Here is an 18,491-nt window from a genome sequence, read left to right as displayed (position 1 = left end):
TTAATTTTCAAAGACACCTTCATTTTCTCCTTCAAACTCAGGTAGATCTCTTGCTTTTTCCCCTGATTGCCAATTGCTACATCTCCAGAATTTCTCTTTTTTGATCAGTAAGTTTGGACAACCAAAAGGACCGCATTGCATTTTGCTGTCCACAAATGTTTAGTCCTTTCGATTCCGATTCAGATCATCATCTAACTTGGCTGCGTCAAGACTCGGTTTTCAGGACGATTTGCGCTTTACTCCGTGATGATTTACGCACGATGAGATGCGTCGGGTATGTCAATTGAATTCTTTGGCTCAATCTAAGCTCACAGATGTTCGTGGAATCACAGTCTTCGGGAGCTTTGCTATGCGCATCTACTCGATCGGAAGTCCGGCTTGTAAATTGGGAGGATCCTCTTGGGTGTTCAGCTTAGGAAGTTTGTCAGCTTCGCATCAGGCGCTGGTCGAGACACAGCTCTCCACTTCATACTGCTTTTCGACGCTTTCTGAAAGTGCGCACCGGGTTGAATGAAGAGAAAATTTCAGTCGTTTCATATTAAGAGTCCGTAACCTCAAGTTGCTAAGTTTAATTTCAAAGTCAAAGGAGTCGTGCCCATGCCCAGAGAGTAATGCGATACTCAGCTATTTCAACGTTCCTTTTGGTGCGCACCGAGTTGAATGAAGAAGAAAAATCAATAGCTTGAAATGGCTAAAGGCATTTCCACACTCTGTTCAGTGTGGCAGTGAATTTCCGACTTGCCTTGACGTGTCGGGGGATGAATTTTTAAAGCTTCATTGAAGTGCAGGCAAGTTGACAGTTATATTTATGGGCAAGGATTCCGATTGATGTTGAGAGATGGGGAAGCCCAACAAACGATTTTCGTATCTTCTATTAGATGAAGGAGAATTTTACATACAGGACTGGATGGCAATATGTCGGTCGGGCATGCAACTTCAGTCTCGGCAGCACCTCAGACTTAAGGGTCATCTTCGTTTGTGTTCAAAGTCAATTTTCTTTGAGCCTGACAATATAAGTGCACCGATCGTTATGTTTCCATTTAACAAGGTGAAGAAAATTGAGGGTGTCTCTGAGCCACCTATGTCACCAAGTCCTGCAAACAGCAAATGGAGTAGAAGACAAGAAGGTTTTATGTTAGAGACCACTTTGTATGTGAAAATGAAGGAAGGCGGTTCTGATGCCCCTTATGTCTTTGAGAAGCAGGAAAGCAAGTGGTGGTTTTCTTTGGAATTTGCACCCGTACAGCAGGTAAGCTTAAATGCTTACCTTTACTTCTATCCTAATTTCCTCTTTTGATTTGCATTATCTCAATGCCATCGCCTAGTCTCTTGTTACCCTTTCCTATCACTCACGTAATCTAATTTGCATTGTTTATGTAGTCCTTCCTTCATCAACAGTTTCAGACCTCCGTGGCAAGCTCACAAATAATATGCACTGTTCTCTCGAAGTCCTCTTGTTAACTTTCGAAATCAAATGTCTCAGATTATGTTGTAGATAGTGCACATGTCCTGCTTTTCTCATTGAAATCAGTCATTGCAGTTTTTATAATGTGTAAATTAGATGCACAGAATCAAACAACAAGGAATTGTATCTTTTCAATAGGATCTGGAGGCTTTCTGATTTTCTGGTGCATTTTTGTTGTTTATTTAGTTGGCAACTTCTTGATTCTTATGTGGGTAATTCTAAATGCTTTGGATATTGCATGGTCAGTTTCTTTTGCAGGCCCAGTCTCTTCTATCTGTCAATCTTTTGCCACCAGCTGAGAGAGATATGGTTCTTCGCAATTCCATGGCACAGAAAGAGGCTCAAGGACGATTTGACACTAGTCGTCTTGCTGATTTAAATGAGGGGATCCTTCTTGATTGTGCTGCTGCGCAGGTTAGCTACCTTGGACGCCCACGATCTTTTTATTCTTAATCTTGTATTGCAGGATCTTTGGGCATAAGTTGGATATTGACACACGATTGTAAAAGTGAGATTGAACCTCCACCTTGCTTATACTAAAGAATCCATGCTTCCAGTTTAAAACTAGAGGCTAAACATGAAAACAAGTAGCTTGAATGAAGAGATTTTGGACTACCTTTTGATTAGCCTTCTCCTTCAGTGCTAGCCTTCATCATGGCTGAGTCTGCCCTTCACCTCCGGAGTGCCGACAGAAACTCAGTACGAAGACTTTGTATAAATGGATGCTCAAGTATGTGTGGGTGTGTGGATTTGTATGTGTGAGAGCATATTTTTATACTATGGTCTACACCCACTGTTGGGCGCTGATGACGTCAGTGGGGATGTCATAGTAGCTAGTCCCTGCTATGCATGATGGAGTTTATGGTTTTCAACCTTGTGAGTGACTATCATGAGATTGAAACTGCACTATGTTGTGTTTTTAGAGGATGAGTTTGGGAATGTTCCTGGATTCATCTAGGTATATGCTTTTGCCGTATTAGCGGACATGCAAATTTCACCTTGTGAAGTTTTCATCCAAGTTGCGAGATTTTGGACTACCTTTTGATTGTGAGAGCATATTTTTATACTATGGTCTACACCCACTGTTGGGCGCTGATGACGTCAGTGGGGATGTCATAGTAGCTAGTCCCTGCTATGCATGATGGAGTTTATGGTTTTCAACCTTGTGAGTGACTATCATGAGATTGAAACTGCACTATGTTGTGTTTTTAGAGGATGAGTTTGGGAATGTTCCTGGATTCATCATCTAGATATATACAAATATGAAATCGATTAGCAAACTAATGAAATGGACAGGGGAGGTACTGAACTTGACTTAGATTGTGTGTCCTCTCGTTAGCTGACTATGATAATGTGAGTGGTGGTTGTAGCATACATATAATGTCAGAAGGGAAAGTCAATGTGGATAGGAAGAGCATGAGGGTTGCACGCACAAAGGGGTATGTAAGAGAAAGTAAAGTGTAGAGCTGGAGGTTTCTGAAGCGTGATTCCAAGTTGTGGACAGTGCCAGAATTGCAGATTTAAATTGCAAGTGCAAGAATCCTATCTAATACAAGGTGGAAAAACCACTATAATCCCTGCTACGGGATAGTTTAAAGTAGCTAAAGCAAAAGATAAATAAATCCTCTATTAATTAGTGAAACGGGAAGAATAGTAGTGAAATGGAAGGAAATTAATAGTAGAATGCCTTATGCTCAACCTGATGAGTCTGGGCTCCTCTCTCCCCTCTGTAGTCTTAGAGAGACAGCTCGTCTGCTGGCAAGTGCCACCATGACTGCAGTAGTATATCTCCCCAAGCTGAATAGTAAAGAGGAGATACTTGGAATCCTCATGTATGAGTTAACTCGAGGGCAAGTCTGTCATGTCATGCTCTTTGGGTCTTGACTGCATCGTGTCACCAGGGTGGAAGAGGTCTGTGATCAACCTCTGGTTGGACTCCGACGAGCCCTCTTGGTCTCGCCTCTGCTATCAAAACAATCGGTCTCGATGTCATTTGGGCCTCCACCAGGAAAGTCACCAACATGTCGTTGACTGCCGAGCAGACCTCAGATCTACCAATCTGGATTGGGCCATATGCTGACCCTGGTCGGGTCAAGGATGGGCTCAAATCAGGTCCCCTCTCAACTAAGTATCTTGCACCCGATCGTAGGCATTGTATCGTTCTGCTTACATGGAGATATCCCAACCTAGCTTGTGCATGTATAGTGGGTTGAGAGAGACGACCCTGATTGGAGAGTAAAACATGTGGGTGCCAGGGACAAAATAGAAGGGGACTCCATGGAATGTGGTGAAAGACCTCAATTGCGTAAGCATAAGACGGGAGTGGGATATACAAATGGCATATACATTGGAGAGCATATATTGCATCAAGCAAGAGGCCCCATTCTATAGTCAATCTTCCTCAATCTACTTGGCAAAACAGCCGATGCAAGGGCTCCAAAACAGTCCATACTTGCACAACCCTAGATTGGCCCGTGCTCCCTTAAGGCCAAACCTATTTCTATGTAGCCGATTGTGGGCATGTTATCTATCCTAGTCTTGCCCTGATGCCCTCCTCATATGGGGACCTACAAGTAGGGGATGATTAATTATAACAGCCATTGGACAAGAATGCATCTCTTGGAGTATGGAACAAGTAAATTCTATGATGGAACCACCACATATCATGCAAGTTGTTGGGTGTAGGAAGCAATGAAATGGGAGTGGAGTGCAAGAAGCAAACAACAAGCTGGAGCAAAACGTGGTACTGCTCAAATGGATAAGAGGGAAATACAAAGGGTGGCCTATATGGCCCCCAAGTCAACCATATGGTTGACCAATGAAGTCAACTCATAGAGTTGACCTGACCTACAAGGTTCATACCAGGGCTAAGTGCTAACAAACCCCCCTCCATGGTATGGCTGAATTATCCTGGAAATATCTCAGGAATACCTGGAAACGACATATGGCTGCACATATTCGTCCCATAGGGATATAGCAGCTTATGATAAGTACAGAGTAATCCCTCACGTAATAAAAGGATCCAAGTGTAAAGCATGTCAAAATGCTTCAAACTTGGTAAAGGCTTTGTGAAGAGATCTGCCAAGTTGTCCTCGGTGGTAACATAGGACAACTGGATGTCTCCACCAGACAGTTGCTCTCGAACATAGTGATAGTGGACCTCAATATGCTTTGTGCGCACAGGAAACACTGGGTTTCTAGCAACTGCCAAAGCACTTTGGCTGTCGGTGTAGATCGTAGTAGAGTTGGGCTGAATGATATCAAGATCTGCAAGCAACTTGCGAAGCCAAACGCACTCTACTGTAGTTGTGAAAGCTGCTCTGTACTCAGCTTCACAACTGGATGTGGCAACTGTAGGCTGCTTCTTGCTGAACCAAGAGATGCATGAAGCTGCAAGCATAAAATAGTTGCCGCTGTGTGACACCCTAGTGATATAACATCGTGCCTAGTCGCTGTCCGTAAATGCATGCAAAACAAGTGGGGCCTTTGAACCATATAATAAACCTAAATGCTTTGTGGCCTTCAAGTTTCGAAAGACCTGCTTCACTGCTTGCCAATGCTGCGTACTAGGCTTGTGCATGTACCTGCTGAGCTTGGAAATGGCATATTGAAGATCAGGCCGGGTATGACAAAGGTATATAAGGCATCTAACAGCGTGCCGATAAAGGGATGCATCAAATGGCGGACTTCCATCCTTGGAGGAGAATTGAAAGCCAGGCTCCAATGGAGTAGAAACTGGCTTGCAATCCTCGAACTAGAAGCAATCAAGGAGCTGTCCAATATACTTGGACTGACTCATCATTATACCCCCCTCATCATATGCAAATTGTAAGCCCAAATAATAGTGCAACCGGCTCATATCTGTCATGGCAAAAAACTGCTGTAAATTAGCCTTGAAATCTACAATTTGTTCCATATCTGGCCCAGTGAAAGTATGTCATCCACATATAAAATCAGAATTAAAAATTCTGATGCACTCTTTCAGACATAAAGAGTGGCCTCGGTTGGGCTGTTCTGAAAGCCACGAGCTGTCAAAAATGCATGTATCTTTGCATACCATGCCCCGGGTGCCTGCTTCAATCCATAGAGGGCTTTTCTAAGCCGGAAAACCATGTTTTCAAAACCCAATTGTTCAAAACCAGGTGGCTGAGTGACATAGACCTCTTCTTGAAGATCACCATAAAGGAAGCTAGTCTTGATGTCCAGCTGATGAACCTCCCAATGCCGATGAGATGCCATAGCAATAACACACTTGATAGTAGTAATGCGTGAGGTGGGAGCAAAGGTTTCCTCAAAGTCAAAGACCGTGCTGCTGTGCATATCCCTTTGCAACCAAGCGGGCGGGAACAAATTATTGAAAGTTGGCATCTTTTATTCAGTAGCTTTGTGCCGCTTGGTAATATTGATAGAACACTCTCCCAACCCTTTTAATAAACACGAGTAGTGAGAGATAGGATGGAGAGAAGCCCATTCCTCTTATTACTCCATGACAAGAAAGTGGCATTGGGAGCTTATGCAAACATTATGGGGAAACACCATATGTCATATTAATAAAAGATGGACAACTATGAGAGAATGAAGGAACCCAGGGCAAGTATTGACATAAACTTTACAAATTGAACAAATCCCAGCTCGAGAAAGCATGGCATGCATCTCAAGGTATCCAAGGCTTCAACAGTTAAGCCTCCATTCCATTGCTTTGACTTTGGGGAGCGTAGTGACAAAGGAGGTTTGCTCAAAGCGCTCCATGTGGGAGACCGGGTCTCCTTCTCCAAGGAACTTGGTCATTAACTTGGAGATTGCTATGGGTCGGCTCCTTGAGGGATTCGCAATCCTTGCGGGAAGCACTAGGGCGGGTGGAGGTGGTGTGGCACCCCTTTCTAGGGCATTCACCAAGATGTGCATTGCCTCGTCAGTTAACACTGTTTGAGCGACTGGCGGGGGTGGTGTTGCTGTGGGCCTAACGGGACGTAGGGCTGGCCTTAAGCCTAGCCTTGGTGGTGGTATCCACGTAGTTGCTGGTATGGGCATTGGAACGGATGTGCCACGGCATGCATTCATCGGTGCAACAGGTATGGATGGGAAGGAACGTACTCCCGGAGGAGGTGGGTCCTGGGGCATGGGAACGTTGAGGCGGTCAACACTGCCATCAGCTTTCCTTTTCACCTTGTAGACCCACTTTGTGCCTATGGCACACTTGTTTCTAACAAGTCACACAACTCCCAAGTTTGTTTGTATGAATGGATTCAAGCTCAGCCTTCATGGCATCCATCCATTCCTTGCTGTCAAAGGCATCCTTGTGACATAAAGGTTCCTCATTGCAACCAGTAGCAACCAAAGCTACAGCCAAATAGTTGCTATGCATTTGTTTATGCGCACCTCTCGTGCGGGCTGGCAGAGGCTCAGCTTGTTTGCTGTCCTGGAGGGTGTCTAGAAGCCATCTTGGGACTGATTTTTGCTGTTTAATGACAGCACACTCCTGTGCAGCTGCCTGTTCAATAGCATGATCATCGATTGAAGGCATATCAGGCTGAGTAGGAGCTATTGGTGGAGGATGTGCACTGCTAGAAGTGTATCGCACAACAGTCTGCACTGGCTGCTTTGGATCTGTGGGCGACTGAAAGAGAGGAAACATGTATCAAAGATATCTAAGGCATCAACAATAGGCTTTTTTTTGGCATTCCAGCCAAGGTAAAGGCACATTTTCAGCGAATGTAACATCCCTACTGACAATGACCTTGCCCGTGTTACAACCTGTATCCCTTGCTCTCTGCGCTGTAACCAATGAATATGCATTTTACAGCTTTGTCTCCAAGCTTGTGCCTCAGCTGAGATGGCACATAAGCATAGCCAATGACCCGAACACCCACATATGAGAAATTTTAGGTTTGCGACCATGCCATGCCTCGTAAGGTGTGATAGTCTTAAATGCTTTTGTGGGTGCCCGATTGAGCACATAGTTGGAGCACATGACAGCATCCAGCCAAAACTTATTTGGCAAAGACTTCCCTTTGAGCATGCACTTGCCCATTTCCATCTCTGACCGGTTTTTCCTCTCTGCCAACCCGATCTGCTGCGGAGTATAAGGCACTGTACATGAATAATACCCCGAGCCAAAAAATCAGAAAATTCATGGGACATGTACTCTCCCCCTCTGTCAGTGCGTAGAGTAAGGAGCTTGTGCGCTGATTCATTTTCAGCCATGGCAAGCCAATATCTGAAGCATGGGAACACATCCGATTTGGCCTTCATGCCATATATCCAAGCAAACCTGGCGAAGTCATCCACAAAGGTAGAAAAGTAATGGTAGCCCCCAAGTCGGCTTGTAATGAACACTCCCTAACCTATCAACTCATGTCAGAGGAAGAGAGCTCAAAACACTGCGCTCTTGTTCTCTTCCCTGCCGATTACAAATCCAAATAACTACCTAAACTGCCTTCTAAAAGAGTGTATGCTCGGTGCACCAACCTCCATTTATCCGTTGGCTACATGTAAGGTCGGCCAGGTATGGTGAAGAAGTGAGTGGAGCTTTGGGGCGGTGACTAGAAAAGTAGGACAGAGGAGGGAGGGATCTCTTTGAAGCTGCCTGAACCTTTGTCAACAGAACTTGCCTTGTGTCCTGAGGCACCACCTCTGGTCGAAGATTGAAGAGCTACTATTACTCTGGTGAGACCGACCACTCACGGTGAGGGGCCTGTGGTTGTCCTTTGTGCGGGGTGGTGTTGCCCTGTGTTTGGTGTAGACTCTAAATTTGTTGGTACTGCTTTCCATTTTGACCCATAGAACAGGCCATCTCTGTCCAGGATAATTATTAGTTCACGTCTAAGGTAAGTATCAGGGGTTAATATTCTTGTTTTGCTATTTATCAAGTTTTATTCACTATGTTGGCATTTACTGCTCAAGAAAAATCTCGGAGCAGGCTAGCTTCATTTTGGCTTTGAAGGCCATGCATAGATATGACTTGAGTTATCGAGCTGCTGCCCCAACGAGCTTTCTTGGAAGACATCCTAACATGATCATTCAACATGTTGAAGACACTGTATGTTTTGATGTTGAAATTTTACTTAATAGCTGCCAAAGGGTTTTGTCAACCTTGAAGGAAGTCGGCCAGAGTCTGAATGGAGCACATTCTTTGGATCCCCTCTTTTCCCGTACTTTCTCTCAAAGGAATTTTGAAAACTGCAGACTATCTGAGAGACTTATGATTCCAAGCAGTTTAAAAGAGAAGGCAAGAGTGACATAATATACTAGTTTGCATAAGACATCCATGATGTAACAGTTAGCACAAATGGACACACTGTATGAATGTGCCACCATTGTTTAGAATCTCTCGTCACTGGACTCATATATCTAAGGCTTTTGATAGCAAATTTGTTCCTTGAGCAGAAGACGGTAATACAATGGATATCCTAGTACACTTTGCTCTCTTAAACGGGAGTACCTATACTTACAAAATATGTTTTTTTGTCACTTGCGAATTAAAGTATCAGAGGTAAAGGCTGTTCATGATCAAGTCTGTTGGTCTCTCAGGTTACGCCTCTTGTTCGAGAACCTGGCAGGCTGGTGCTAACCCAGACTCGTCTTTATTTTCAGGTAATTCTTTTTACTATGTGTATCTGTCTCTTAATTTCCTTGTTTTGCTGCAAAGCAAGTCATGGTTTAATATCAAGCATAATTGCGAAGTTCTTACTTCAAGAAAGCACAGGTTGTTAGAAGAGGAACAAACAAGAAACCTTATTTGTTTGACGTCTCCTAGATCTTTGTCAGTGAGTCTTTTGTGGATAAGGCTTAAGTTTCAGCTAGCTGAGTGTGATATAGCTGCAGGTAACAGATATGAGTGCGTCTGTGATATGTCTGAAAAGTGAGGTAAAAACAGATGCTACACAACCGGCCAGAGATGGAAAAAAACTTATGTAAAGGCTATACACAGCTTCAGCATTGTGACATCGTAATTTTTAAGATATACTCCTAAGGTAGATTGCTCCAAAAAAGAAGAATAAAAGAAGGTACATTATTTGCAACAAGGAGGCCTTGGATTTTGTTCCTGGAGCTTCTCATGTCTCTTTTTGTACCTCATGAATATCTAGTTTCAAATCCAATGCCATGAAACTGAGGCAAAGCTAACAGAAGGTACCTAATAGAGAAGAGGTGGTATGCTTTGCATTGAAGATAGTAGAAGCCTTAAAGATATCGGACATGTTTACCTTATGCATCAATGTCTCACTGCTAGTAACTGGCAGAATGCAAAGGTGTTCAAGCTGTCAAGACATGCCAAAAAAGGAAGCCTTTTATAAAGCGTGCAGATGTAAAGGCGAGGAATACGTGCTGAATTGCAAGAGACAATACTCAAACGATTGTAGGTTCTATGTGACCTGGACTTTAGGGCGAATAACTAGGCTATAGATCTCTGATTAGCCCCAAATCTTGTATACCTGCACTAGATGAAGTGGAATAAAGTGTCTACATTTCAAACCAACTTTGGAGGGTATCTAGGAGCACACATACTCTATAAAAGGTTGTGGGCTTGCCCAAAAACTCCCAAGATCCATGATTTCATGAAATGGAATTCGCCACATACATTAGACCTGACTTACCAACATCATCATAAAGATGATGTACCATCACCATGGAGAGGTGATATCATCATCACAGAATGGGGATACCAGTCATCGTAAAAAGATGACTGCAGTTCAATTATCAACAGTTCTCCATCATGGGTCTTATCACACAGCGAGTTGTGAGGCCGGCCTCCGCCCGTTGAGACCCTCTGTCCATTCTCAGCTGGTTGCTCTCAGATAGCATATAGAGGATTGTCACAGTGATATCACGCTGTATATCTATCTTTGTTGTTCATGGGTTTTCAGATATTAGTATTTATCTTGGGTGTGTATTCTCGCTTAGTGGCCCCACCTATTCAGGTTTTTCTCATTGTATCTGGTTTTTTTCAGTCTCATAAACCCTTCAGTCTTTCAAAGACCTTAATAAACTTTCTTTCTTTCTTTCTTTCTTTCTTTAATAGACTAGAGAGGCAGTGCTTTTGCTTGCACTTTCAGGATCCATGCACCAAGGGGTTGCTTTTTGACTCCTTGGTTCGCCCAGCGGGGATGTACGGCAGCCCTTGTTGGGGGCCAGACTTGTCGGATACAGAGTGGGCCCGTGTGGAGCGGCTACAGGTTCTCATGTTGTCACAGATGATTCGTGGTAAGTCATCTGTTCCTCACCAGATCATTCAGACTGAGTTTGGATCACCCCCTTTACAGCTAGATGTTGCATTTCAGGTCAGCACGAAACTATACCGAGTTAGGGAATATGGGGATTATAGAGGCATAGCAGGCTACCATGGATAGCTCTATCCTCTTCTATGGCACTTGCAGCAGGAGGAGACCAGAGGTGCTGGTTTGCACATACAGAGAGATGGTTTGAGCGACTGGGGCTCTACATGGATAGACTACCTCCCTTCCAGTACAGCATGGATGCTCCATTTTCTCCCCTCCTATCACACGAGGTCAACTAGGTTATCCATGAGGATTTACTACAGCTACACACATTTCGGACCTAGTTGGGACAAGTGAACTCCCAGTGAAGCTTAGCTTCTACAGAGATCACTTCTTACATATCACAGTAGAGGGTTTCATTGACCCACCAGGATACACGCAGATTCACCTACCCCCCTCACTGAGGATCTCTCTTGGGCAGTTTCGGGTCTCTTCACACAGACTTCGCATAAGAGCGGCAGAGCAGAGCGACTACTTAGGGAGAGACGCATATGCACACTGTGTGACATGCAGGAGGTTGAGACAGAGGAGCATTTAATCTTCAGGTGTCCCGTGTACTATGAGATCCGAGGGCGTTTCCACTGCCTCTTCAGGGATAGTTATGGGATTTTGGCCTGTTTCCTCTCCTATCCAGAATAGCGGTGTTTGGCAGGTTTCATTCATGAGGCACTTAGACACCGCGAGAGGATACTCCGAGCACGGAGACAAGAGCAGACTTCTTCCTTGGCTGATCCCTCTTAGAGCTCTATCACGGAGTTTTTTTAGCTAGATCACATGGACCCCCACGAGACGAGGCCTCGACATGATCGTGACTCAGAGCGTGTGACCTGACAGCTCAGACAGAGGGTCGACACAAAGATCACACTTGGGGACATCCCCTCCTTGTTTAGAGTGGGAGCCCGACCGACGGGGGTCACAGTAGCCTTGGTCAGACGCAGAGCTACGACCATGAGACGTGCTAGGACCGCACCTTTGAGTGGCCGACAACACTCTATTGCCGACTTCATGCCTCCACTGCCTCATCCATCCTGATATCTTGTTGTTGCCGATGATGATGATGATATGGATGATGATACGGAGATTGATATATAGTCGACCATCGACATGACTATGTTGTACTTAGGAATTAGTATTGCCATTCTGCATTTTTGCATTTTGCATTGGTATGGATGCTCGTTTAGTAGGTCCACTACCACAGCTCGTTGTATCAGGATTTTCACAGTCTCATAGACCCAGTGGTCTTCCGAAGACTTTAATAAACTTTCTTTCTTTCTCGCTTTGTTCACACACATACACGTGCTTACTTGCGCACACATAGACAAACTGCAGTGCAAAGTCTACACTTGTACACATAATAAGTGATTAAATCAAGATGAGGGAAGAGAGTGGGAGAGGAATGGTCCAAAATGGAGAAGGGATAGGCCGTAAGAGCTGGCAATGTCACAGGCCAGTGGTTGAGAGGCAAGTGAAGGAAAGGGGAGCTGAAAGAGAGAAGAGAGGGGCAGGTTAGAGCTGAAAACGGCAATAATGAAGGTGTAAAGGGGGCCACAACATGAAAATCCTTTCATAGTAGATAGCTTGAACACACACAAAATAATAATTTGGATCAAATAGTGTTACTCCTGTTTTTGAGGCTATTGAAGTGCTCTGGGGTTATCATGGGATCCTCGATACTTTCTTTGTTCCTTGACTGCTTTTCTCAAGAGGCAAACATCAATGGCTTCTTCTCTTTCTTGGTTCCTCTCTTGCGATCTATATAGGGACTTCTAATGTTTAGTAATGTTTTTCTAGGCTTGAGAATTTATTCTTGTTCTCATATTAGCTCGTTCATCATGATGTTTTGTTCTCCATTAGTCCATACTTGAGAGCTTGGTGGCTTCCGTCTTAGACTCTATCCCATTGCCTAATCCTTATTTCAACCCCATAATACATGGTGCCCTCCACCGAACTGTAATTTGGTTAGGGGAGTCCCGTGTCCCTCCAAATGATCACAATTTAAAGTTTGTCAAGTGCAAATAATTGCGATTTTATCTTAATAATGTCTACAAGATTGCAATCCGATATAGAAACGTCCAGCTGGCAAGTAGGTGGTTGCAATTTGAAGAAACAGGGTCAGGAGGGAACGGGAACGTTCTAGGACATCGGATGTCGCAACGGAAACATTTTGGGAAGGGGGAACGAGAACCGGACATGTCATATGACATGTCATACGAGACGTCGTACGACCTGTCAATCATATGACATAAAACTATACTAGAACATGAAAGGATCTAACTTTTTACAGCTTTGAACTTTCCATTTCAGCTCTACAACTTTGAAAAATACACCTTTGAAATGTTTCACAGTCTATGCTTCGTGTACATGGATAAATAAATGCTTCCCTATTATATGAGTGTTAGAAATTAACCAGACAGAGGGTGCCTGCAGCAGAAGACTGATAGAGAGCCCAGAAATTCACACAGAAGTGTTTAACTACGGAATCCAAAACTTCTTTACTTTGTGTACTCAACATCCATATGTGCAAGCCAGTAAATAGGCAATGCTCAGGAGAGATACAGAACCAACAGAAAGATATATTTACATCCAATGGACACAATACAAAAGAGTCTAGAGTCCCACAAGAGTGTGGTCCTCTATCCTTACCAAAATGTTGTCCTACTATGTCCTTGGCGCTTCTAGATCCCTAAGCTTGCATGCTCCTCATAGAGCTTCTAAAGACTTTAGTCTCCATGCCTTAATCCCTACACCTTACTGCCCTGACTGTCAGCCTAGGTTTGCAGCCTCATGTGAGCTCTTTGTCTGCAGTTCCTCGGTCTTGTGGAAGCCCTTCTGGCTGGCTGTGTCCTGCTCCAATCTGCTCCTCAACTGCTCCTCTAGTCGATGAGCCTCAGGGGCTCCCCTTTATTAGGGGCTGAGATCCCCCAAAACTGGCCTGACCTAGTAGGTGATTTAGGCCGACCCACCAGCCTCATAAACTGACCCACGTGGTCTGTAAACCAACCTAGTGGGGGCACCTTTTCTGAGGTTTTGCAGGTCCTACCTGGCCATGTGGCAGGCGGCCACTTGGCCCAGGCAGTCATGCTCATACTGCAACCTGATCCAGGCCCTTTTACCTGGTCTATTACCTCTCCAAACAGTCGCCCTCATGGCCCTGCTGTTCTGCCTCTGTCCAGACTCTGTTCCAGCCTTGGGACACCTGTCCATGCCCCGTACAATACCCTGCACCCCTCCGTACTGCTCCGTACAGTGGCGCAGTCAATCCGTACACATGAGTCAGTGTCCCGTGCTCCACATGCCTTGGTCCAGGCTCCCAAATCTGCCCAACATCCCACCGTACTGCTGCAGGTGCACTGAATCGCATATCTGTACAGCTCCAGGCCTCTAAGGAGCTCTTGTTCTGCCAGGTAAGCTCTACTTTGTGCTGCCCACATGGCAGCCCATGTGGCAGCTCCATGCTTTCACAATTTGCTCTGTGTATGCCGTCGATATGGCAGTCAAAGTGCTGCCCGTGTGGCAGCCACATCACTTCTTGGCTCACCCCCATGCTCTCCTCATGTGGGGCTTACAGATAGGAGGTCAATATACAAACTCCAACAATGAGAAGCCATTTTCTAGTATCCCTAACATATCAGGAAACGTTCCCCCCCCCCTTTCGCCCCTGCGGCCGCCCCAAAATAAAGAAGAAAAAATCAGGCATTCTGGAAGACAGAACGGTGTTCCCTGGTAATATGGTCAGGAGTAGATATCAATTGCTATTTGTGCCCAGAAGCATCCAAGTGATGATTTCAGAGGGCTGGGTGAAGCTAGAGGTGAAGAACATAATAGAAACCTGAAATTGGGGGGACTAGAGAGGTCTAACTTGTCCTTGAAGATGGTTTGAGGTGGCTGCAATTGTACAATTTCGACATGCTATTCAAGCTGAAATCATGAAGTAGCAAGGTTGTCATAGCAAGTAGAAGCTGCAATTTTACATGTAGGGAGCGTTGAAGAGGATTTAGGATGGATGAGAGCAAGCATTAGAGCTCTAGGAGCAAGTCACGATTCTCAGCCATGTGAAACTGAGCTTTGGAAAGTTGGACGGGAGGTTTTAATGTCTAGGTTATCTAGAGAGCAAATTTTGCTTAGTGACATTAGGGTTTACTATTTTTTAAATGTGTTTAACACTTGTACTTAAGCACACGATGACATGATTGTCGTGTTCATTTGTCTTGAGAACTTGCATTGTAAATATCTAAGTTTTTTCTTATCACAATGTAAGACTGATTTGACCAGTGTACACTTATAGATGAACTCTACCACTTTACATTAAGATCTCTAGGAGTCGTTTTATAAGGTTCTTTTGAACCTAACCTATGGCTCTATAGTTTATATGTACATTATCTTATCCTGTGTATCTTCCATATGTATTTACAGATTTGCCCACACCCAAGTTGTGTAATTTGCCTAGTGGGTAGGGCTTGTATGCAATCCGTGTACTTGATGGTCTATAACAAGACCTAAACCAAGCGTGGTTGTTTTCCTAATAATGCTAGCATTGTAAGTAAGATTTACATCATGTATTAGCATCAATCAAGAATTCATCATAGGCATGGCATAAGAGAAACAAGCAAGCATTATAGGCATGGCATAGCCTACTGATATTGCAATAAATTCTTTCTACCCTAAGTGGTATGTTGCTCTGTCAATTATGTTTTCTAAGAATTTTTCGCTTAGATGGAGGATTTCAAGAAAATGGAGGCCAAAATGGAAAAGCGTACCAAAGAGGCCAAGACTTGGTCGGGTGGGGTAAATGGACACAAACCCCAATGGGTAATCTAGGACATTTTTGAGGAGGAAAATAGAAGAAGGAACAAAGCCTCAAACCTAAAAATGATTGGGCAAAAGCGGATGCAATCAGCTTGTTAAGTACAATGAAAGATGTTTTAAATGCCAAATTTGGGTTTGTCAGAACCCAAATTCAAAATGCATGGAGGGTAGGGAAAAATGTCAAATTCAAAGATGCTCAAATGAAAATGAAGAGAATGTGGACTCTTTTTGATTAGCCTTCTCCTTTAGTGCTAGCCTTTGTCACGGTTGAGTCTTCCCTTCACCTCTGGAGTGCCGACGGAAACTCAGTACAAAGACCTTTGTAGAAATGGATGCTCAAGTATGTGCGGGTGTGTGGATTGTATCTGTTAGAGCATGTGTATATACTATATACCATGGTCTACACCTACTGTTGGGCGTTGATGACCTCAGTTGTAACATGCAACCTTCTTGAGGACACAAACTTGTGCGCAATCCATGCCAAGAGGGTTATGATCATGACAAAAGACATGCAGCTAGCCACTACTTAGGGCCATAGATAGTTTGGTGTATGATTTAGTGACTTTTTGCTATTGTTTTGACTATGGACACCAATCTTGGTTGTCAGAAGCAATTTTGTGCAAAGATGGTTGTAAATATTTTCTAGTAATACAATACCTTTGGACACTATAATTCTTCTTGATAATTTGGATCTATGTAGAGTGTTTGTGTAATAATGTAATATTTTCTTTGATTTTTTTTAAATTTGTTAATAATATTTTGGGCAAATGAGTAAAATTAGGACTTTTAGATCAAAGCAAGTTTTCAAAAATTTGATCATGTAATTCACAGCAAGACCTTCTTTAAACCTTTAGCGAGGAATGAGCGTTGTTTACCATAGAGAGAGAAAGGAGATGAGGGTAGAGAGAGAGTAGAGTCGACAACCAATTGGGTCCCTATACCCACTGAGGGCCCCCTTCCCCAATCAAGGGAGAATTCGCTTTATACTTGGAGAACTGAGAAATACAAAGAACACTCTTCGAGAGAGCACGGAATGCGCTTCTAAAGAGCTCACTGTGCACACATATAGCAGACCCAAAGATCTGAGAGGCAACGCCGACCAATACCGAGACCTTGCTGCTGTCCACACCGCAAGGCAAGGGAGAGGCTTGTGCTGTCTACCGGAAATGCAGGGTTATTGCGTGAGTGAGAGTGTGATAGCTGAGAGTAATGGATACTGAGAGAGAGCTGAGATATGACTGAGAAACTAGAGCTAAGAAGTAGGCTGTGTAGCCTGTAAAGAAAACTGAGAAAAGCTGAGGAGACAGTGTCCAAACCTCTCTCCGTTTGCTGGTCCAAGACTTCGACTGTTGTGCTGCGTGGACACCTTCAGATCAGGCTGAACTGATGGCCAAGGGAATGAGGCTAGAGCAGGGCCAGAACTGAGGATCTCAGGGGCTGCACAAGGAGGCTGGAGTGGAGCTTGTAGGAGAGCTGAAGGCAGGAGCACTGAATGAGGTTGATATTTTGAAATCATATTGTCATGATGCTCAGGGAAAGTGGGAGCAGTTTCTTCCACTTGTGCAGGCCATTCTAAATGATACCTTTTCTTCGAGTATTGGTCACACACCTTATGAAGCAGCGTTTGGATGGCGATTTACCTCACTCCTCACCCGGATGGTGTCTCCATCTCTTGAAGCCAACAAAACCACCGAATCCATGGCAGAGATTACGGAGTCCGTGAAAAGCCACATCGCCAAAGCTTAAGCATCGTATACATGCCAAGCTAATAAATCCAGACGAGATGTCCATTATAAAGAGGGTCAATGGGTGTATTTACAGATTATCAAGCAACGATTGAAGCAGGTGGGCAAGCAATGCCCTAAGCTGTCCTTCAGGAGCTTCGGACCATTCCCTATTATTCAAAAGATCAACGATGTCTCAATGAAGTTACGCCTACCAGACAGTTGGACTATGCACAACGTGTTCCATGTAGCTTGGTTGAAGCCATATTTTGGACCTCCTTTTTCAGAGATTTCCGACGAGCAACAACCTAAAGTTCTTGATGAAGCCGAAGTTTTGCAGCAAGAATAGATCCTTCTTCATAAATTCAAGCATGGGTCAGGACGCAGGATCCGTGAGTTTTACACCAAGTTCCGTGATCGAGGTACCCATGAAGCACTGTGGTTGGACGAAGATTTTTTCCAAGAGTTTCCCCAGATATTGGCGGACTACTTGGAAGCAATGAACCTACCGCCAAGTTAATAAGGATGGAATGTCACATGCACCCCCGCACTTGGGTGCAAGGTGACACACTGGCTACATCGACAAGTGCATTATAGTTCCCAAATAGGAGATTTTGTCGTATCCTGTGACCCCTTTGTGAGCCCTTGTCCAGGGACAGCAGTCAGGCACAAGCTACATAGGTTAGTCTCTCAGCCTTAGGACAAGTCAGTAAGTCAGTTCTTGTTCACTAGTACCCACTGGAGAACAGTAGGTTAAGTGTTTCCATCTTATAGTTTAGGTCTTAGCCTAGGTTAGGAGTCCCTTTAGGGTCCCCAAAGGCTGGACAGGTAAGTAAGGAAGGCAGCCTGCAAAGGCTGCCCAAAAACTCCCCTGGCAAATGAGCCAAGGAGGGCTTTTTATAGGCTGGTTGTAGGCCAACCAGTCTGTAAAACAGACCGACTCAGTCGGCTGTTTACAAACTGAGTTGGCTCAGTCCAGCCCTATAAAAGGGCCCCTCGGCTGCCCGCCGTTCGATTGCGGATGGAAAGCGCTAGACATCTGCAGTTTAGAACCAAAATTATCAAACAAGGCTCGCCAAAAGTTAGACGTAAACTTGGAGTCCCTATTGGATGTGATGGTCTTTGGCAACCCTCCAATGGGATACCAATACTTGATAAACAAACGAGCTACATCTTCAGCGCTGGCTGTTTGTTTGCAGGGAATGAGCATACAATATTTAC

At 44.3% G+C, this 18,491-nt stretch overlaps 1 protein-coding gene across 2 annotated transcripts in view; it reads left to right on the top strand.

Moving 5' to 3' along the window:
- The first annotated feature begins 612 nt into the window (after window positions 1–612).
- Window positions 613–18,491, top strand: part of LOC147895841 (uncharacterized) — a 161,892-nt gene continuing 144,013 nt past the window's right edge. For both annotated transcript variants that reach the window (XM_087382900.1, XM_087382899.1), the window contains exons 1-3: window positions 613–1,249; window positions 1,712–1,879; window positions 8,996–9,058. In XM_087382900.1, the coding sequence (XP_087239026.1) occupies window positions 839–1,249; window positions 1,712–1,879; window positions 8,996–9,058 (642 nt within the window). In that variant the 5' untranslated portion in view covers window positions 613–838. The remainder of the gene's footprint in view (window positions 1,250–1,711; window positions 1,880–8,995; window positions 9,059–18,491) is intronic.

This window comes from Dipteris shenzhenensis, chromosome 12 (assembly GCF_047967505.1).
Source record: "Dipteris shenzhenensis isolate YYH24624 ecotype China chromosome 12, Dip_SZ_1.0, whole genome shotgun sequence".
Classification (NCBI taxonomy): Eukaryota; Viridiplantae; Streptophyta; class Polypodiopsida; order Gleicheniales; family Dipteridaceae; genus Dipteris; species Dipteris shenzhenensis.
This window is presented reverse-complemented; position numbering and strand designations above follow the sequence as displayed.